General features: G+C 46.9%; 1 protein-coding gene across 2 annotated transcripts; it reads right to left on the bottom strand.

The window, feature by feature from the left end:
* Nucleotides 1-216: 216 nt before the first annotated feature.
* On the bottom strand, nucleotides 217-6,893 carry LOC310749894 (NXPE family member 2-like). 2 transcript variants are annotated; one of them, XM_083587215.1, is made up of 7 exons: nucleotides 6,659-6,893; nucleotides 6,292-6,401; nucleotides 5,593-5,653; nucleotides 4,580-5,258; nucleotides 2,566-2,627; nucleotides 1,258-1,476; nucleotides 279-820 (listed from the first exon to the last, which is right to left on the bottom strand). In XM_083587215.1, the coding sequence occupies exons 2-7, from the start codon at nucleotides 6,370-6,372 to the stop codon at nucleotides 285-287; spliced, it is 1,638 nt and encodes a 545-aa protein (XP_083443341.1). In that variant the 5' UTR covers nucleotides 6,373-6,401; nucleotides 6,659-6,893; the 3' UTR covers nucleotides 279-284. The 2 variants fall into 2 exon arrangements, with proteins under 2 accessions (XP_083443342.1, XP_083443341.1); XM_083587216.1 differs by lacking the exon at nucleotides 6,292-6,401 and having other exon boundaries at nucleotides 217-820; nucleotides 6,659-6,856.
* Between the last annotated feature and the right edge of the window lie 15,059 nt (nucleotides 6,894-21,952).

Raw genomic sequence — 21,952 nt, 5'->3', positions numbered from 1 at the left:
AGCTTCTTTGCTGGAAGAAGTTCAAGAAACGCCCACTGACGGATTCTGCCAGCGATGGAGACAGCCACGGGTGAGTGGCTGTCCGGACAGAAAGAGTTCACCCAGGTAACCCAGCCAGGTCTGGCGCCGATTTACGCATGAGCAACCCCTAGAACCCTTACAGGTACTTAGGGAAATCCAATGGAGCAAAATATCTAAGTGCACTATTTAAATAAAGTGTTCCATATCTTTCACTGATACTTTTTCTGACCCGTAGTTCTCTGCTTCCTCTTTGCTTTAGCGCTTTAACATATATAAGTTAAAAACATATCAATCTGATTTCCAACCACGTGATCTGGTGGGTGAAGTATGTTCATGCCGTAAGCAACTGTCATGTCCCAGGCATCAATGAAGCCCACCTTCAAATCCCGAAAAATGTCCTTTAGTGCAAGGTGCTGGGCATAGCCATGGAAGTCTGCAAATATTTCTTGTGCTATGGACACCTCCCGGGTGTTCTCCCCTTTGATGATGACTTTTGTATCTGGGCTCCTCAGGAGAAGGCGCTGGATGGCTCCCCGGGCATTGATTGCCCTTCGGATGAAGAGCTCGATGGGGAAGGGGCGGAAGTGCTGGCCCAGACCGATGACAACCACTGTGTCTTTGTCACCTGCCACCAGGTCAATCTCCCGAGCGACGTAGTTATGATCTCTTACCATATACTCAGAAGCAGTGACTAAAGGGTGGTTGTGTTTTTTCCACTGGATTTGGACGTTTCTCTCCATGTCCACAGCGATCAAATTCCGGTGCTTCCCAGCTCCATGGCTGTCAAGATATTTAAGGGCTAATGTGGGAACAGACATAGAATTAATCCAACTTTCTTTGTTCATTGACCTCTCAGAAGATACTGAGCTATTTATTTCTGAATGACTAGTCTACCCTCTTGCATCTGATGGCAAGGAAGAAGCAGGACTTGCTCATTCACGAGGATAGGTGAGGCAGTCATTTCAGGTGGCAGAACTGGTTTCCTAAACAGAATTAATGCAATAATGTCTGGAAGATGGATGTTGCGGGGTTGTTGTTACTATGTTACATATTGTAAACTGCCCTCTGGGTTTTCATATTGTAAACTGCCCTCTGATCCTTGGATGAAGAGTGGAGTATAAGTGAATTAAATAAAGAATGTTCAGGGCACAGAAAAGGATTCTGGCTTACTCAGAAATAGGAATGAAGCTGGCAGCAAAAGCTGCGCTGTGGTTTTATCTAGGTGAGAGAACTTACTATTGACTCTCTTTGTGAGATACTCGATCCATTGCCTCACAGTTGAGTCTCCCAGGAGGTAAATTAGCTTTCGTTCCAAGCAAGTGTTAATCCGCTCCGAAGTGTTGAATGTGGACACACTGCAGAACACAGGATGCCACTGGTTCTGCCAGACAAAGCCACTGGGAGATGGGGAATTCATCCCAACCTGGCACTTCTCACTTGCCGTTGTCTTCTTGCCTGAGAAATGGAAACGAGAGATAAGCAGTTTCCACTGAACTCTGTGACTGCAGCAAAGTTGTGGGGGAACCAGCATTCTATAGTCTGTGGGGAAAGTCAAGGTTCCAAGGTGGAGGAGGAAGGAAATAAGAAAATACCTGGCAGAGGCAGCATTTTATTGTTGCCTATTAAGTCTGTTCCTGGCAAACAATATGCCAGTTCTGAAGTCAGAGTCATTTTCAGGGACTCTGAACAGCACAGAACAACAATTTATTTCTTTATCCTAATTATTTGGCCAACTTCTTTTATCACAAGAATTTTCAGAGGGCCTGAAAACAGCAATAAAGAATAAAACCAAAGAGAATTCAAAGCCAGGCTACAGCCAACAAGTCTCAGCTTTAAAAAACCCCAGAGCAAATATATTTAAAAAACAAACAAAACAAAACTCAAAGATAAACCAAGATTTATCTACAGCCTTACCAAGGCACACAAAAAATTGGGTGGGGAAGAGATATGTAGGTCTGGATCAGCAACCTGGATGAGACTCAGGAAATAAGATTCTTAGGGATGGGTGCCACCAAAGTTGTGACAACTTAAACTAGGAAGGGGACACGCAAAGGAGGATGCCTTCACCCCAGCGCGGATCCCTTTTATAACATATACAGCACAACAAGACAATGACCCACTCCTCACAACAGTATCAATATGGCTAATCTGACCCAACAAGCCCTACCCCAAACACACAAACAAACCACAATGCAACCAACTGAACGCAACCAACCAAGCTCTAATCTCTTGCAATGACCATGAAAATAGATAAAAATATAACCAAGAGTCCTACCCATATGATGCTGACACAAAAATCATGCAAAAACACTGTGCAATAAAATGAAATAACATTATCCTTTCCCTCAACCACATGATTTCTATGGCAACAGTTTCCTCATACTGAAAGCAAAGGAACTGTGAAAAAGACTCTACAAATCAAAAGTGGAGATGCTATGTGTACTTTTCCTTGTTTATTTGTTTGTTCTGCAACACACACACACACACACACACACACACACACAAACCTTTAATAAAAACTAATTGAAAGGAAGTCCAACTCACTTCCACAAGCTGCAACGCTAATGTCCCCAAATGCCTGCGGGATCTCAGCTCCAATGTTGGACCTTTAAAAGAGAGAAAACATCCATTACGAAATCCAAGTCAGACTAGGTGTCCTCCTAAGAGGACTAATGGCTTCCTCCCACCTCCTCCTGCACACACCTAAATGTCTATGGGAAATGGAAGCCTTGCATAGGTGGATCATTGTCCGGAGCTGGGCAGAAGAGAAGGAGTGGTGGAAACAGCCTCCCCATCCCGACCCTTCCAGGGAGGAGGAAGAGGAAGACAGTATAGATTTACAACAGGGGTTTGCAGGAGGTCACAGCTCAGAGACAAATGAGGGGGAAAGTGGGGAAATAATGGGAGAGGAGGAGCAGGCAGAGCTGGAGCAGCAGCTGGCTGACACATTGCCATTAGAAAGCCTTCCACACCCTGCATCTCCCAGAACCCGGCGAGCCTTAAAAGTAGGAGAGCAAAGAGCTCAAAGACAGAGGGCACTTAGAGGAGGTGATGATAATGACAAATGAGGAAGTGGGAGAGAAGGGGGTGGAGATTCACTCAGAACGACACCATTATCCAAGAAGCTGGATTTGAAATAAAAAGGGACTAAGAAACTTTCCCTTGCCTTTATACTTTCCTAGGCAAAGAGCCAGGAGCTGCTGACAGCATCCTGACGATTGTGATCTAACAAGACAATTATTGTAGTGTCATGTTCTTATTAGATGCAAACGGGAAATTATATTGAAATGTCTCAAGGGCAGACTGTCTTCATGCCATGGAGAAAGTCAAAGTGTTACCTTGGTGTAATAAAAACCAATTAAAATGGAGTCTGAAGCCAACTCATCATGGAGCAGCTGCTATAACTATTTGCCTGCTTATTCAGACGTATAACTTTTCCTGTGTGGTAGATTCAGGGTATGTTACTTCAGTAAAAAAACTGTTGTGATGGATCTTTGCCTCTAGTGGTGTTGAAAAGTAAAATTAGTGCCTGGGGTGTAAGAAAATAAGGGAACACACACACTGGAGAGCCAGTGTGGTGTAGTGGTTAGGAGCGGTAGACTCGTAATTTGGGGAACTGGGTTCGTGTCTCCGCTCCTCCACATGCAGCTGCTGGGTGACCTTGGGCTAGTCACACTTTTCTGAAGTCTCTCAGCCCCACTCAGCTCACAGTGTTTGTTGTGGAGGAGGAAGGGAAAAGGAGAATGTTAGCCACTTTGAGATTCCTTAGGGTAGTGATAAAGCGGGATATCAGATCCAAACTCTTCTTCTTCTTCTTCTTTCTGTTAAATTCAGATTTAGTTGTTCTGTTTTCAATTTTCCCTTTCATTCTTCTAGTTCGCCTTTTGGATCATCTCAACCCCCAGCTCCACCCCCACCCATGGTAGCCAAGTTGAGCATGTGCGTTTCCCACCCCCCATTGGTAGACTCCAACTTCCGGGTCCGTCTGTGCCCAAACAAAACAGCAGCAACTGGGTGGGGTGATGGGTTTCCTTTTTTGCACTAAAATTCATTTTGCTGGTCAGCAGCAGCCAATGAGTTTTAATGACACATAAGATCTGATTCTGTGGATTACATAGGATTTTAACCAAAAGAAACAATGGAGAAGGGAGGGCAGGGGAAGCTTTCAGACTCATGATAAGAAATTGATATAGAAAATATGGATCAAACGGAAGTGTTGATGAGCCCATAGACAATCAACTTGCCCTGTTTGTATATACTACCAGCACCTCACACAAATACATTGCTGAACTGAAGAAAAAGAACGAATGAAAGAAAGAAATCCCTGGGTCTCAGTGCAAGTGAAATAAGGGAAATGTTCACCCAGTTATGGCAAGCACAGGTGAAAAAGCACCTCTGTGCAAACTTTGTTCTCAGGCAATTTTGGGGAAGGTTTTTGTTAATACTCATCCATCTCAGGCATTTTTTCTGATGCCTTTTGATTGGCCAGGAGCACAAATGCACAGTTCAGAACTGTCCTCAGGTAAAATATTTGCATATTGAACAGAAAAGAACATACCTGTCAAAAAGTCTCTTTTCCAGGGCTGTGAGATATGAGATGGGCTTGTTGTAGGACTTCAGCAAAACAAGAGCTTCACAAGACACATTCTTTGGTTTCACGCAATAGAAGGACTCCTTGTCTCTCTTGTCCAGATACTCACACAGTTCTTCTTTTGTTGCTATATTAAAACCACAGTCGCTGAAGACATCCAATGTTCCTTTTAAAAACCTGCCCCTGAAACCTATTTTGTTGTAGCCTCTCTTCCTTGCAGCCCACAATGCAGAAACGCCTTCACTGGGATTGATGAGCCGGAGAGATGCTCTGACTCTGCCCTCCCAAAATAAAGTGAAATTGACCAGGTACGTCCCATTCTTTTGGTCCTCAATATGCCCAGATGCTCCGGCCTTAAGGCTTGAAGAATAGATCCTCGCTTGTAAGAAGTCTCCTCCATACTCCTTTCTGTTCCCCAAGTGGTTGTACAAATCCAGTCGAACTATCAAGGGGTCTCCAATGCAATAAGAATCCTTGGGGTTTAATATTGTGGCTTTGCTGTTCTTGGCACTTGTGGTGGTCTTTATATCCTTGAAAGTTACATTGGGCATCAGCTGGTCTAGTTTTTTGAGAACACCTCTTACATCTTTTTCTTCCCATCCCATCCCACTGTGGCTTGGGAGTGGCAAAGTCCTCCTTCGGTTATCTTTGATTAAATAAGTTTTTGTTAAAAGAACACAAATACCTTAAACACACTTGTGATACTAAATAATACAACGACATCATATTGCACATTATTCATTATATTGTACCACAAAATTCCATACCTGCTATTTACATTTCTCAAAGCCTAAAAGGTCTCTATCCAGTTATCGACTAGAGTTGTCTGTTACCACTTTACTGGGGTGGCATGGGAAATGTGCCTTCTTTATTAAAATAATATGTATGCTTTGCAACATGGTTTCAAATGCTCTCTGATATATTACTCGAAATAATGCCTTATGTGGTTATGATTTTTTTTAATAAAATAAAATCCTTACCATCTTCTGTAGCAGCATAAATCCTTTCTGCTTGCCCCATGAGACCTCCAAAGATGGCAATCTGGAGCAATCAGTGAGAAAGAAATTATTACAAGCATTCACAAGGAGAGAATGTAGCTCAGTAGTATGTATTTTCATGCAGAAGCGCCTGGTCCCATTCTGGACTTTCCAATCTCAAAAAAGGATCATATAGCAGCCGTGTGAAGGGAAAGACTTTAGATTGAGATCCTGGAGAGCCACTGCCTCTCAGAATGGGTGATATTGACCTAGAATAGATGGACCAATAGTCTGACCTACCTAGTGTGAGAAAGCTTCCTACAAATACTCTGCGGGTATTTAAGAGATTTTAAACCTTGAACCAAAGGTTTCTACTGATTCTTCCTTTATCTCTGCTCAGTTTTGGTGTGTTTTTACCCACTAGGCAGTAAATGGGCAGTTAAGCCCTAGTTAAAAGGGTTAAAGAAAACTTTGTTGATAAAACAAGACAAGCAGCTTCACGATAGTGCCAGTCGCTCAATCTCTCCTTCTCCATCCTAAAAACATTTTCAAGTCCTTACTAACACAATATTTGTTGTAATCATTTCTCCAGAGAAACATAAAACTATTAATCAATTATAGACCTTTTTATGCACCACTTTCTTGGTTGGCCAACCATTTTTTATATATACTGGATACAGAAAATGGGGTGAGGATTCCAACCTTGGTCTCAGTTCTGTAAAAAGTGTAGCTGATGATGATAATCGCTCCCATTGCAAAGACCAAGAATGCTGCTGGTTTCATGGTAGAAATGAAATGTGCTCTGGTCACCTCTGTGAAAGAAGCAGAGGGGTTTCCCATCAGTCACCACCACTTTTTATTTCTAGTTTTCCACAGAACTTTGCACCAGAAGCATATTCAACCGGATCTTGTTGGAAACCCCGTGAGAAACTCTTAGACCACTAGCATATAAATATTAGTGTGACAACAGGAATGCAATGAATAGAATAGCAGCTCTTCTTTGTTGTATTCTTGCAGACTTAGGGTACAATCTTTGTATTTTCTGCAAATCAAAAAAGGAAAGACTTACTTTGGGGGTTCACATAGAGAGACTTTATCTTCTTCTGAGTGGAAACAACATCACATCCTCAGGTGAAAAGAAGTTCCCTGCCACCTTCACAATATCTGAACCTGCCAGGCAGTTGGTGCTGAAAATGGCATCAGTCAAGAGGGTAACACAGGAACCAGTACCTAACCTGAAATTGTCTGTATAATTATCACTGTGAATGGAAACAATGTAGGGAGTGCAGGATCCAAATGGAACTGGATTTTGAGCAAAACCAATGACATAGGCTTTGCTGACCTAACTCTCTCTCTTAGCAGCAGCCACAAATAATAAGGAATGCCTCTGGAGCTGAATCTCCTTCGGCCACTTAACCCCTTGTTCACCAAGATTGTTCTCCTATAGCATTTTCTGTAAGCTTCTTCCCATCTCTTCCAGCCTGCCAGCCTGCCTACCTGCCATGTAGCACGGTCTGCTCACACATAGGGCTTCCCCCCCACCCCAGTCCTTGAGCCCAGGAACTGGTTCCATTCCTGAGAACAGAAATGAAAGATGGAGCTATTTTCAGAGCATGGCTCACAAATTGCACCCAGCCTTTGGAAACCGTAATGACAGTTCGCTTTAGAAGTGGGTGCTAGAGAATATTGTAATGACCCCAAAGTCTAAAGTCTCTTTTGCATATGGCAGGGTGGCCTAATTTGCCTAGCCAACAGGAACTTGGTGCTAAACAAGACCACATACACACCATACATTTAAAGTGCCATTATACACCTTAACAGTCATAGTCCTCACACTGAGAATCCAGGGAGTTGTTAATGGGGTGCTGAATAGTAATAGTAATAGTGGTAGTAGTAGTAGTAATTGTTATTGTTGTTATTTATTGAATTTATATACTGCCCTATACCCAGAGGTCTCAGGGTGGTTCACAGAAAAGATGAACAATGTGTGATTGTTCAGAGTTCTGAATGTGTCATTAAGAGACCACTGTCCCCCCCCCCCACAGAGCTACAATTCCCCAAGTGAAGTAATAATCAGTTCCTCCTTCCATCGAACTTTGGAAATTGTCACTCTGATGGGAACTAGGGTTACTCCCAGTTTATTGTGCATTCATCTTGATCTGTTTGCAAGAGGATAGATAAGGTTGACTGTTTATGGACATATGCAGGATATAAGCATAATTGTTACCCATGTAAATCCCTCTCATCTAATCCCCCTCCCGCCTCCCCTTGACTATAAATCAGTAAAATGGTTCAAAGGTAGCAAACACTCCCAGCTGTAAGCTCTTTATCCAACCTTTTGAAACTGTACAGCAATATCACTTACTAAGTGGATGCTAGTGAACATTGCAATGACCCAGGAGTCTAAAGTCTCAATTGCACACATTATCATTGTTTGTGATAACAAGGTAGTCGATCTCATTAAATCCTGGGTGTCACTAGCTCACAATAGCATCTGTTCCTTTTCAGGTGTTTGCTCTTGACAAAAGTGGAGGGAACTAGATCTGGGAAGCACAAACTTCGTGCTCTGACGCCCATCCAATTCCTGTGATCGTCATATGCTTCAACTGTTTGTTTTCTGAATGTTAGAATGTTATAATCTACCCTGGGACCTGCTGGTGAACAGGCAAAATGCTGTGCTCATTTTTCAAACTGAAGAGATTTAGGATAAGAAAATCTGGTTGGTTTCACACTCAGTGTTGGCAAAGCTGTCTCTATCACATGAGATCCATGGTTGTTTTTTTCCTGCCTACAGCCCAGCACAGACTTAGGTTTCAGTCAGTTGAACACATTTGGGGCATAGCTCTGGGACTGGCAGAAGATGTTTCTGTGACCTTTGGTTGCTTACTCCTTTTACAGTGTTGCTGTTGTTGGGCAATTTGTGCACATCGGCAAACATTAGCATCCATTCTTTTCTGGCAAGGATTGATCCCACCCCAGAGGCTGAGTGAGAGACCTGTGATGCAACAGATCTGCAATGCAAACTCCCTGCTTCGTTACAGGTTAGAGACACAGGCAGTTGGTGACTGCACTATATGGCCAGCCCCTCCTCCAACCTGGGGCATTGTGGTTGCCCTATCAGCCAGCCCTCAGGTCTGCAGCTGCTGTTGCTGAATGCTGCCAGGTTGGCTTGGAGTAAAACCTCACTCACCCATTATCTGATTGTGGATGAGGAGGCTGTATCTGGTCTGTAGCACTGAGACCTGGGTAGGTGAACAGGGCTGAGTTGGTCTCACCCAGTTTGCCTACCTAGGTACTCAGTGCAGCATCAGGGCAAACTTGAGAATTGGGGAGTTGCTGTGGTCTATGGAGATTCTCTCTCTCTCTCTCTCTCTCTCTCTCTCTCTCTCTCTCTCTCTCTCCAGGCTCTCTGTCCAGTTGGGGGGCATCTAGAGTGTGTGTTCCTGGCACTGGCCAATCGGGACAGTTTAGGGATTCGGCTGGTTTCCTGCCCACCTCTCTGCCCAGCAGTCTCTTTGCCTGAGATGACAGACCTGGTCTTGGAGGCGGTGTTGGGGACAGCGGCTGAGCATATGGCCATGCTGCCCAGGGCTGGTGCCCTCCCAGGTGCGGGATAGCCGCTCAGATGCCTGGAGTGGTGCACACACCCTGCAGCTGGGGCCAGAGTGAGCCGCCCAAAGCAGACATTCAGCAAGCTGCCCGCCCAAGACTCCCAAAGGACTGGAGAAAATTTATATTTTATTTGAAAGAAAACTGTAAACATCTGAAAACATTTGTAGGTTTGACTTGAAATGTTTGGTAATGTGAAAATAAGGAGCTGATTTACATATAAGAGGGTGAATGTTAAAAGAAGACACAAGGTAAAGAAGTGGTTATAGAAATGCGATAAATTTGCTAAGGGACATGGGTGGTGCTGTGGGTTGAACCACAGAGCCTAGGACTTGCCGATCAGAAGGTCGGTGGTTCGAATCCCCACGACGGGGTGAGCTCCCGTTGCTTGGTCCCTGCTCCTGCCAACCTAGCAGTTCGAAAGCACATCAAAGTGCAAGCAGATAAATAGGTACCGCTCCGGTGGGAAGGTACATGGCATTTCCGTGCGCTGCTCTGGTTCGCCAAGCTGTACGCCGGCTCCCTCGGCCAATAAAGCGAGATGAGCACCGCAACCCCAGAGTCGTCCATGACTGGACCTAATGGTCAGGGGTCCCTTTACCTTTACCTTAAATTTGTTAAAGATATGTGGAAGTCAGAAAGAGGGAGGGAAGGAGGTCGATGCTCTTTTTGAGCAATACTTTAAGTTATGGATTTGTGTAATGAAAATGAAATGAAATATGGAAAACTCAATAAAAATTATATTAAAAAAGACTCCCAAACCTCCCCCAAGCTGTCAAAACAAAGGGGGAAGGGGTGAATGCCACCAGCAATGCGGCACAGCTCCCCCCCTTACCCCAACGGCTCGGGGTAGGCTTGGGAATCGCAGGCGGGTGGCATGCCAAATGTCATCCCCCTCAATGAGGGTACCCGGGGCGGTCCATCTCCCATGCCCCCCTTCCTACGCCCCTGGTTGAGGACTCCTAGACTGCTGGTTTTGGGTGACTTCAACATCCATGTGGAGGCAACTGGTTCTGGGGTGGCTCAGGACTTCATGGCTTGATGTAACACACTTGGAATTTTGGTTCGGGGCCCCAAAGGGGTTTGCTACTGTCAGAGAAGATGGTGATGTCCAACCAAGGAGAGAAGAACCAAGCAGCTTTTTAAAAGCAAATATCCTTTATTCAGTTGCAACCTATGAAAAGTTGACGAAAGGTATGAGGAACCCCACCCAAAAATAAGTCCAGAATTTTATGCAGTCGCAGTTGTGGGTGGTCTGATTCATCACAAGTTTGTCAATTTACACAGTAAAGGTACCTAAAAGTGCAAGTAAATAAAGGCAGGCCGGACTGTGTTTGTGCAGCTGCCAAGGCCAGCGGCTCACGCACAGAAGAAGGCTTGATTTATAGCCAACTGATAAGGACAGTAAAAGGTTGTTCTAGCTTGCACTGTGGAATGGACCTTTTGGAGGGCTAAAAAGAACCCCAGGTCCCTAAGTTATATGGAGGGAATGCCTGATGCGGCAGGTCTTTGCCGAGAAAGTAGCCTTGATTTCTGTGCTACAAAAGGGAGGACATACCCCGATGCTTATGAAGCTGGATTTGCGCAGCGGCAAGCCATCATCCCTGACTGTAATGGGAATAGGGGTTGCTTGTGCGTAAATTCCAAACTGCTCCCAGCTGTTGGGGTAGCTAAACCTTTCCCTGATTTGACAGCCCTTACAAGGCGACTGTCTCAGTCACTGGCAGAATCCGTCAGTGGGCGTTCCCTGAACTTCTTCCAACATAAAAGCTGTTTGACGCCAAGTCTTCGCCTCGCCTCCCTGCGCGGAAGTCTCCTGCGCAGAGTGGGCGTGGCCTGCGGAGGTCCTGGGCTCTCCCCGCTGGACCCTGTGGAAGGGTCTTGGAGCCCTCTCTTAGAAGACCTTCCCTCCTCCCCTTCTTTCCTGGTGTCACGCCGATTTCCTTCCCCAAGGGAAGTGTTCTCCCTCTCCCTGCTGGTCCCTTCTCCTGCATCGTTGGAGAGCCCTACCTCCACTCTGGGCTCCGATGTCAGTTCCCTGACATCCACCTCCCTCCCAGGACCCCCCTCACCTCCATCCCTTTCCTTTGGCGGTGATGCATGGAATCCCCGGAAGGAGCTATCCCCATCCCCTGATGATTCAAACATTGCTCTCCACCTGCTGCTATCTCTTTGCACCAGGTAATCTTCCCAGTCCGATTCCTCTCCCTCGGATACCTCTCCTCCCTCCTCTTCGGAGGCAGGAAACTCCATAAAATCTTCTTCCTCATCTGTGGTGCCAAATTGCTCCTCCCAGAACCTCGCTGTTGGTTTGGGCTTCCTTGGGAACCTGCTGTGAAACTCCCCCCGGAGATACTCATCCCTGATGGTTTCCGCAGGAACCCACGTGTTTTCAGACTCGGGTTCCCCCTCCCAAGCCACCAAATACTACACCTGTCCCCTTCGCCATCTTGAATCGAGTATTTCCGTAGCTTGACTACTAAGTTCCCTTTCCTCTACGTGTGGGTGTGTGGGGACCTCTCTCTCTCGCCCTGGAAATTTCAGTCCCTCCCTATATGGTGAGAGTAAAGACCTATGGAACGCCGGGTATAGTTTCATACTGGTCGGCAACTTGAGCCTAAAGGCCATGGGATTAACCTGCTGTGTCACCTCGAAAGGTCCCAGCCGCCTTGGCCGCAACTTCTTGCAACCTCCCTTGAACGGTAACCCTTGAGTTGACAACCACACCCGGTCTCCAACCCGTATGGTTTCCCCTTCCCTACGGTGCTTGTCTGCCTGCCTCTTGTACACTTCCCTGGCCCGTTCCAAGTTCATCTTAAGCTGTTGGTGTAAGGCCTCCATTTCTTCCACAAACTGCTCCGCTGCCGGTACACTCCACCTCCCCTCCCCTTCCCCTGGGAAGGCCCTGGGGTGACACCCATAATTGGCCATGAATGGGCTCATTCCCGTGGACACATGTTCCACGTTATTGTATGCAAATTCAGCCAGCGCTAGTTTGTCCACCCAATCGTTCTCCCTTTCGTTGACATAGCAGCGTAGGTACTGTTGAAGTATGCTATTAGCTCGTTCTGCTTGTCTGTTGGTCTCTGGGTGTCTGGCCGTCGAGAAGCTCACCTCGACGTCCAACAGGCTCATGAGCTTCCTCCAGAATCTGGAAGTAAATTGCCTGCCTCTGTCGGACAAAACCCTCAAGGGGGCGCCATGCAACCTGAAGACATGACCTACAAACAGCCTAGCTGTTTCCTCTGCTGTCACTGCATGCGAGCAAGCAATAAAATGGCACATTTTGGTCATCAAGTCAGCTACCACCATGACTGCTGTTTTCCCCCTGGACTTGGGTAAATCTGTCATAAAATCAATTGATACCACCTCCCATGGTCTTTCTGGTGTGGGTAAGGGTTCCAGTAACCCCGCGGGTGCTGCCCTCTCCCCTTTAGCTCGCTGGCAGCGCTCGCACCCTCGTACGTATTCCCTCACATCTTCCCTCACCCTTGGCCACCAGAACTGCCTAGTGACAAGCAACATGGTTTTGTGTTGACCGAAATGTCCCGCCGTGGGGTTGTCATAAAGTTGTTTGAGTATCCTTCTCCTCAAGTCCCCTTCGGGTATGTACAACGCTCCCTTATAGTACAAAGCCCCCTCCTTAACCTCAAAACCCCCCTGATTTTCTCCAGCATCTCGGATCTCCCTGATTTTTGCTTGGGCGTACTGGTCATCCCTCGTCAACCCGGCTAGTTCTTGTCTCCCTACCAACACTCCCCCACATACCCATTGGTCCTCGGGTATGACATGACGTACTTCCGGCATTCCTCTCCTTCCAAGTACTCAGGTTTGCGAGAGAGAGCGTCTGCTCTGACGTTTTCCTTCCCCGGCACGTACCTAATCTCAAAAAAAAACTTGGAAAACTCCTGTGCCCACCACACCTGTCTTTGGTTCAGAACTCGCGCAGTCCTCCAATATTCCAGGTTCTTATGGTCCGTGCACACCTGGATCTTGTGCTGTGCACCTATTAGAAAATGTCTCCAGTGGCGAAAAGCCTCATGGATTGCCAGCAGTTCCCGGTCATACACCGTGTAGTTTTGTTCTGACTTGTTCAGCTTCCTTGAGAAAAAGGCGCACGGCTTCCACTCTCCCCGATTTCCCGGCTGGAGCAATACGGCTCCCACCGCTCTGTCTGATGCGTCTGTCTCCAGCCTCATCGGTTTCTGCAGATCCACGTGTAGGAGTTGCTCTTCTGAAGCGAACGCCCTCTTTAGCTTCTCAAAGGACTGCTGAGCCTCTTCCGTCCATTCAAACTTCTTCTTGCTGCTGAGGCAATCGGTTATGGGTGCCGTTAAGTGGGCGAAGTTCTTGATGAACTTCCTGTAGAAGTTTCCAAACCCCAGGAACCTCTGCACGTCCTTCCGATTCTTGGGAGTCTTCCATTCTAGCACTGCCTGCACCTTGTCTGGGTCCATGGCTAAGCCTTTGTCCGACAACCTGTAACCCAGGAACTCCACCTCTCGGGCGTGGAACTGGCATTTCTCCAGTTTGACCCACAGCTGGTGCTCCTGCAGCCTTTTCAGCACTTCCCTGACGTCCTTTACATGCTGCTCTTCGTTCTCCGAGTAGATTAGCACGTCGTCCAAGAAAGCCACACAATTCCTGTACAGTAGGGACCCCAGCACGTGGTGCATGAAAGCTTGAAAGGTGCTTGAGCCTGATTGTAATCCGAAAGGCATAACTAAGTACTCAAAGGCCCCCAGAGGGGTGAACATGGTGGTTTTCCATTCATCCCCCTCCCTCATCCTTATCAAATTGTACGCCCCCCGAAGGTCTAACTTGGTAAAGACCTTCCCTTTCCTTACTCTGGCCAAAATGTCGTCAATCCTGGGCATTGGGAAGGTCACTGGTTCCGACACAAGGTTTAACGCCCGGTAATCTACGACCAATCTGGGCTCTTTGGAGTCTCTCTTGTCCACAAAGAACACTGGACTACCCCCCACCACCCTCGATTCTCGTATGAAACCCCTCTTCAGGTTCTTGTCAATAAACTTCCGCAACTCCTGCATCTCCCTGTCCGACATGGCGTACAGCTTACCCACCGGCAGCTGAGCCCCTGGGAGTAGGTTGATCTGACAGTCAAAGGGTCTGTGAGGGGGTAGTCTATCCGCCTCCTTCTCACTGAAGACTTCTTCCAGGTCGGCGTACTGAGGTGGTACTCTCCCCTTTTCTCCTACCGCCATCATTGCCACCCTGGCTACTGCCATCCTCTGGGGTCCCCCCCCCGTGGCAGTGCTCTACGCAGTGGGCTGACCCAAAGGTGACTGTCCGCTGGTGCCATCCTACTACTGGATCGTGCAGTGCCAGCCAACTCATTCCCAGTATGATTGGTGGTCCTGCTAGTGTGGCTACGTGAAAAGCAATTGTCTCAGTGTGTCTGGAAACCCTCATTTTCATGGGAAGGGTTTGGTGGGTCACTTCCCCCCCCAGAAGTTCTCTCCCATCAATGGTCGTTACTTGCAAGGGGTGTGCTAGAGGCACCACGTGGAGCTGGTGTTCTAGCGCAAAATCCCTGCTAAAGAAGTTGCAAGAGCTGCCTGAATCCAGCAGCGCCTTCACCTTAATTGGGTGTCCGTTGGGGAGTTCTAGTACCACCTCTATGGCTATGGCTGCCCGGGGAGGGTCTGGTTTGGGCACTTTTACTGGTTGCTCGCCTGGCTGCTGTGCCCACTTTCCTGCAGCCAAGCATTGCCGTTTCCCTGCTCTTTATCTCGTTCCTCCTCACTCCCCACTGCCCCCACCATTCCTTGCCACGCCTTTTTCTGAGGGCAGACTCTGGCAAAATGTCCCGGCTGCTGGCAAAGAAAACACTTCCTTTTCGTTTTTCCCTCCTTCTTGCGAACTTCGCTGGAGTTTGAAACCCCGTGCGCACGCATTCCTCCAATCTCCATTGGTTCCGCGGGCGGCGCAGGTTGCTCCGGCACGTCCGGAATGCGGTTGTCATACCAACGCTCTGCTCTCCCTTCCCGCCTTTCTAGAGCTCGCGCCTTTTGCCGTACTCCCACAGCAAGCGCCATTTTGGTCAGCTGGTCCATCGATTCCGGGCGGGGCGAGCGGGAAAGTTCATCTTTTACCCAAGGGGATAAGCCTTCCTCAAATAACATTTGCACTGGCGGTGAACCCAGTTCCCAACCAAGTTTGTGGATAAGCATCGCAAAACGCGACCAGTACTCTCTCACTGATTGGCTCCCTTGTTTGCACCCTATCAGTTCTTTGCGCGTCACGCTCTGCTCCACATCACTCGAGAACATATGGTCCATTGCGCTAAAAAATTTTCTCAAATCCTTCAGGGCAGCATTCTCCGACGCCATTAAGGGTCTGATCCAATCTCGGGCACCCCCTTCCAGATGCCCCACCACATAAGCGACTCTCTCCCCATCGTCCACAAAGTCACCATACTGCAGGTCCGGCGCATACTGCACTTCTGTCTTAAATGCATTATAATCTCTGGGATTGCCCCCAAACTTCTGCACTAGTCCCGGTACCTTCCTTGCGATGGGGGTGGGCTTCCCCTGGGCATCCTGAGTCCGCCTTTCATCCAGCCGTGCCGCTAGTAGGGCCAGTTGCTGCTCCAAATCTCTGTTTCTCTCCTCCAGAGTTGGTCCTCCCCTGGCCCCCTCTCCAGCGCCTGCTCCTCCGGTCTGACTCATGATGCTGCCCCTTGCTGCTCTGCCAACAAGCAACTTAGAGGACTGACGGATTGCTGTAATGGGAATAGGGGTTGCTTGTGCGTAAATTCCAAACTGCTCCCAGCTGTTGGGGTAGCTAAACCTTTCCCTGATTTGACAGCCCTTACAAGGCGACTGTCTCAGTCACTGGCAGAATCCGTCAGTGGGTGTTCCCTGAACTTCTTCCAACATAAAAGCTGTTTGACGCCAAGTCTTCACCTCGCCTCCCTGCGCGGAAGTCTCCTGCGCAGAGTGGGCGTGGCCAGCGGAGGTCCTGGGCTCTCCCCGCTGGACCCTGTGGAAGGGTCTTGGAGCCCTCTCTCCGAAGACCTTCCCTCCTCCCCTTCTTTCCTGGTGTCACGCCGATTTCCTTCCCCAAGGGAAGTGTTCTCCCTCTCCCTGCTGGTCCCTTCTCCTGCATCGTTGGAGAGCCCTACCTCCACTCTGGGCTCCGATGTCAGTTCCCTGACACTGACCATTGGTCCTGTTAGCTAGGGATGATGGGAGTTGTAGTCCCAAAACATCTGGAAGGCGGAGTTTGGGGATGCCTGCCCTCAATCAATCACCAGCAAGGTGATCCAGGAACCCTGTCTCTTATTTGCAATAGGGGAGCAAAGGAGGAACTTGGCTACAGCAACCACTAGATTTTTAAAAATTCAAATAATTCAACATGGCAAAAACCAGCCCTAGACTTCAAATGGTGTCCTCTTGCTATTTTATCAGGAATTGATGCTAACATCCTTTCAAAACCTTTGGTAATTTTTCCTTTAAGTTACATCTGGGGTGGAAGGAGCTGATGTAAGAAAGATTTGTTCCTAGCGGCTTCAGAAAAAACCCCACATTGTCTTAAGGTTTGGAAGGGGACAGTTAAACTAATTGATTTTTCTGCCATTTGGACGACAGTTGTGACAAATATGAAAAAACAGTGTACAAAGCCACCGTGACTTTACAGTATTTGAAGTATGACTTTATTTGGCATCACCTGTGACATTTGGCTTTGTTTAACAGGTTGGTCTGAATCATACCCGCCTCCGACCCTGTATGAGAATGTTCCTCCTTTTTGTTTGTTACCTCATACCTCCCTCTCTGCTTTGCACTTACCTCCGTTTCCCACAAAGCCATTCCAGCAATCTTTTGTTTCGTTTTTTGTTTTGCATGTTTAGTGTTCTGGTTTTATAATTTACTAGTGCCATTCTCCTCCTTAACTCTTAATACTAGGGTTGCCATTTTTCAAAAACTGCTAATCTAGATACAAAGGGTGGGCAAAGTTGTTGAGCATTTTTTCTTTGCAAAATCTGAAAAAGAAGGGTTTTTCTTTTTAGCTTTTTAAAAAGGAAATTTGCCTAAATCTACACTTCCGACATGGGTTGCCATACATTTGGATTTCTGGATTACAGCGATTTCTGCTCGGATACTATTTTCAACAGACGAATCCCGGCTATGTCAGAAAATTCTGGACGTATGGAAACTCAACTTAATGCTAAAAGGTGATTTTTAAAAATATGACAAATATCCCATAAGGACTGTTTACTCCTTGGGGAGGAGGAAACTTCTGCTTCGTTGAGGCTGGAAATATTGTACAGAAAAATGTGGAATAGCAGCCAGCAACCCAAATAAAAAGTTGCATTTGCCTAGTTGTGGGCCAATTGCTGTCTAGCAACAGATGGAAGGCTCCACTTTGGCTACACCTGTGTGTAATGTGTATTTATTTATACAATCTATATCCACTTAATGCTAAGCATTTTACAAAGAAACAATGCACACACAGAGAGAGAAATCAGTTAAAACTATAAAATCAAGCTTCAATTAAAATGTCGGAAAAAATGGGGGACGGGGAGTCTTCAGCAGGCCAAAAAGTGCTTTTAGCTTTTAGCAAGTCCATCTTGCGGAGAAAATTAATAGTGCTGTTCCCACCTGCTCTCACTAGATGGTGGTAAAGTATAAGATATGATAGGAGGGACAGGGGTAATGTATGATCATCCATGCAGACTTCTGAGCAGGGGTCAGCAAACTTTTCCAGCAGGGGGCTCTCAGACCTTGTGGGGGGCCGGACTATATTTTGGGGGGAAAAGGAGAGAAAAAAGAAGGAATTCCTATGGCCCACAAATAACCCAGAGATGCTTTTTAAATAAAAGGACACATTCTATTCATGTAAAAACACAGTGATTCCTGGACCGTCTGCAGGCCGGATTTAGAAGGTGATTAGGCCGGATCCGGCCCCCGGGCCTTAGTTTGCCTACCCATGCTTTTGAGTGTTGGATTGATTTATGTGCTGGCCATAGTCTGTCCCCATCAGCTGTTTGGTCACAGCCTTTTGCACAGGCTGGAGGCTCCATAGCTGGTCCAAGAGTTGCCCCACATAGCCTTGCTGGATTTCTCCATTCAGTACTGCAATGTTCTTAATTCTTCATTTAAAATTGCTGTAACCTGCCTTGGGACCCTCCCAAGCTTGGGGAAGGAGGTGTGGGGCCCTGGCAGGATCCTGGAGCCCTGCTGCCTCCTTTTCTGAGCATGTGCAGAGTGCCTTCCCTTGTGCCTGCTTGCCTGTCCCTCCTCTGGCCATTTCTGGGCAGTGAGTACTGGCATCTATTTTCCTAAGGGGGTGGGGGGAAGCGCTGTTCATTGCTGCATTCAGGCCAAAAGGTGCTTTTAAAGGTAAAGGTACCCCCTGACCATTAGGTCCAGTCGCGGACGACTCTGGGGTTGTGGCGCTCATCTTGCTCTATAGGCTGAGGGAGCTGGTGTTTGTCTGCAGACAGCTTCCAGGTTATGTGGCCAGCATGACTAAGCTGCTTCTGGTGAAACCAGAGCAGCGCACGGAAACGCCGTTTACCTTCCCGCCGGATTTATCTACTTGCACTTTGACGTGCTTTCGAACTGCTAGGTGGGCAGGAGCAGGGACCGAGCAACGGGAGCTCACCCCGTCGCAGGGATTTGAACCACTGACCTTCTGATCTGCAAGCTCTAGATTCAGTGGTTTAGACCACAACGCCACCCATGTCCCTCTAAATGCGTTTTTAGCTTTGCACAAATCGAAATTGCCAAGTTAATAGTGCTATTCCCAACTGCTCTCACTAGATGACGGTAAAGTGTAAGACATGAATGCAGGGACACAGTAAAATCTCTACTGTGCTGGAATAGTGGAGAACAGCTGATCCACAAGTGAGGAAGGGCTGGAGTTTAGCCAGGTTCCAGTGACAGGTGAGCTCACGCCCCAATGACTGCCAAAGAGCCATATGCATTTCTCAAGTACACCCTGCTTCCATTTGGCCTTAGCTCTTCTCCACCCATAAGCCACACAAGGAGGCTTATTCGGGAACCCAGAAAGTATCTGCAACCAAGGCAGGGAAAAGCAACTTCTCCTATGTCCTCTGGAAGGAACTGGCAACCAACAGCTGCCACAGTCTTTCCCGAGCAATGACAGTGATTGGCTAGCAATGTGACCAAGGCTGCAGTCCTCTTTGCCCTTATTTGTTTTAAGGCCAGAGAAGTTGACCGGCAGGCAGTGCCAGGCTATTTTGCACCTTAAGCAAGACTAACTATTTGCAAAAAAATTACCCTGCCCCCCCCCCAAGAAATTGCTAACTTCAATTTTCAAAAACAGATGTCTTTTAGAAAAGAAAATGAAAGCACAAAAGTTGAAACTGCTAATTTTATTTTAAACTGTAAAAATAAGTAGTACAGCAATATTTTATTATCTTTCTCAAATACAAATCTTTTAGCATACAAATCTTTTTTTAATTTTTAAAATGCTTTTCAGATATATACATTTCACTGATTTTACAATCATTTTGACATTTTAAAACTTGACTTCCTTCCCCCTCTTTTTATGGTTCCTTAAATTTATTTTTAATATCTTCTGCACATCCAAGTTAACTTAACTTTCTCATTTATTTATCTTCTTTAAATATATACTCTTATGTAGCTGCAGGTTATTACAATAATCCTTCCAGTGCTTTTATCTGTTTACAATTTATCTGTAAATATTCAATAAAAATTCATTTATAAAAAGTTTATTACCTTGATTTCTTATTTTTCCGGTAAGTTCCTCTATTTCTGCATATTCCATAAGTTTTTGTATCCATTCTTCCTTCGCTGGGACTTTTTCTTCTTTCCATTTTTGGGCAAGTAACATTCTTGCCGCTGTAGTTGCATACATAAATAAATTTCTATACAATTTAGGTAGTTCTATCCCTATATCTCCCAAGAGAAAGGCTTCTGGGTTTGTTTGTTTTTTTGTGTGTGTCTTTTACAAACGTTATTTTAAACGTCCTTTTCATTTCATTGTATATCATTTCCCAGTAAGCCATAACCTTTCTACAAGACCACCACATTTTTGCCAGTTTACTCGGTGTTGGCCATTGCTGGGCAGCCTGTAGCCTACAAATCATTTTGGATGAATTGTGATGTTAAAATTTAAATTAAATTAAAAGTTTCAGCCCCCCACAAAGTTCCCAGGGCACCCACAATTTTTTGCACCAGGGCCACACATGCCACAGGGGTGTGTGCACCCGACTTCAGCCACCCAGTGGCTGAGCGTATGCTTCTGCCACCTAGCCCATGTTCACAGGGTGCACCCAGAGGGGAGTGGGACACAGAGGCAGCCCCTTATGCCCAGTCCAGCTGGGCACGCTGCCCAGCAGAAAAAGGGCAGCAACACTGCTGCAACTCTCTTTCTTCTCTCTGCTACCTGGGCCACACCCTGACCCAGGAGCAAAGCTGAAGCTGTACACTGAAGCCAGGCTCCAATGAGGGAGCCATGGGGGGGGGGGCACCTGGTCACATCCCCTCTCAAAAATGTGCCTGGGACCACGACAGGTGTGCTGACATCAGATGCATGCATGTGTGACGGGCGCGTCGGCACTTTTTCCTCTCACGCCGGTGGGCCCACTCTCACTCAGATAAATTGCCCCAACCTTACTGAACAACCCTTTACCTGAAGGTTTATTTTACTTTCCTCTTAAAATTTTAGCCCAGAGTATCCTGTGGGACACGGGTGGTGCTGTGGGTTAAACTACAGAGCCTAGGACTTGCCGATCAGAAGGTCGGCGGTTCGAATCCCCGCGACGGGGTGAGCTCCCGTTGCTCGGTCCCTGGTCCTGCCAGCCTAGCAGTTCGAAACACGTCAAAGTGCAAGTAGATAAATAGGTACCGCAGCAGCGGGGAGGTAAACGGCGTTTCCGTGCGCTGCTCTGGTTCGCCAGAAGCTGGCCACATGACCCGGAAGCTGTACGCCAGCTCCCTCGGCCAATAAACGAGATGAGCACCGCAACCCCAGAGTCGGTCACGACTGGACCTAATGGTCAGGGGTCCCTTTACCTTTAGCTTTTTATTCTGTGGGGGGACCTTTGTGAGGGGATAACTAGTAAGTTGGAGTGTCAGACAGGTTTTCTTTAAAGAAACAATAAAGATTTATTTAAGGCAAGATAGTATATAGCACACATGGATTAAACTAAGGTTACTTCAAGAATACAGTGCGATTTCACTTTAATTTGTCCTCAGTTGGTTTTGAGTTGTAGGTTTGGTTCCTTTATATGGTGATACTTTCTTTCAGTTATCCATCCCCTTTAACACTCCTGCTCCTGAGGTACTTTAAGAAATAGACCTCCACACCCCCTCCCTTTACTGGGTTTGTGAGTTTCTTCTTTTCCTTAGAAGACTCTCTCCCCTCCAGACTAGATTTGAATCCCAAGTAGGCTGTTCCTTTCCAGCTCCTACTTCTACTGGTTCAACGTCTGCCTCCCAGTAAAATTCCGGTCTATCCCTCCTACAGGACCATAGCTGTCAACGTTTCCCTATTTTTAAGGGAAATCCCCTTATTCCGAACAGGATTCCTCGCAAGAAAAGGGAAAGGTTGACAGCTATGTACAGGACACCACACTCTGTCCTTCAGAATACGCTCAGAGTGGAAGTTTTTTCTCTCTCTTCCAGAACCAACTCTTTCTCCCATTCACTCTTTATACCTCATCCTGTATCCTAACTTCCAAAACCAACCCTCTTCACTTCCTCAACTCCTTAACCAACCCCCCCAGCTCCTAACTAAC

This window comes from Podarcis filfolensis, assembly GCF_964270895.1.
Source record: "Podarcis filfolensis genome assembly, chromosome: 15".
NCBI classification, from domain to species: Eukaryota; Metazoa; Chordata; class Lepidosauria; order Squamata; family Lacertidae; genus Podarcis; species Podarcis filfolensis.
This window is presented reverse-complemented; position numbering and strand designations above follow the sequence as displayed.

Coding starts and splice junctions, on each gene's coding strand:
- LOC310749894 (XM_083587215.1), bottom strand. CDS start 6,372: ATGAAACCAGCAGCATTCTTGGTCTTTGCAATGGGAGCGATTATCATC. Junction 5,259..5,592: donor TTATGCTGCTACAGAAGATG/GTAAGGATTTTA, acceptor ATTTAATCAAAG/ATAACCGAAGGAGGACTTTG. Junction 821..1,257: donor TCTCACAAAGAGAGTCAATA/GTAAGTTCTCTC, acceptor TTCCCACATTAG/CCCTTAAATATCTTGACAGC.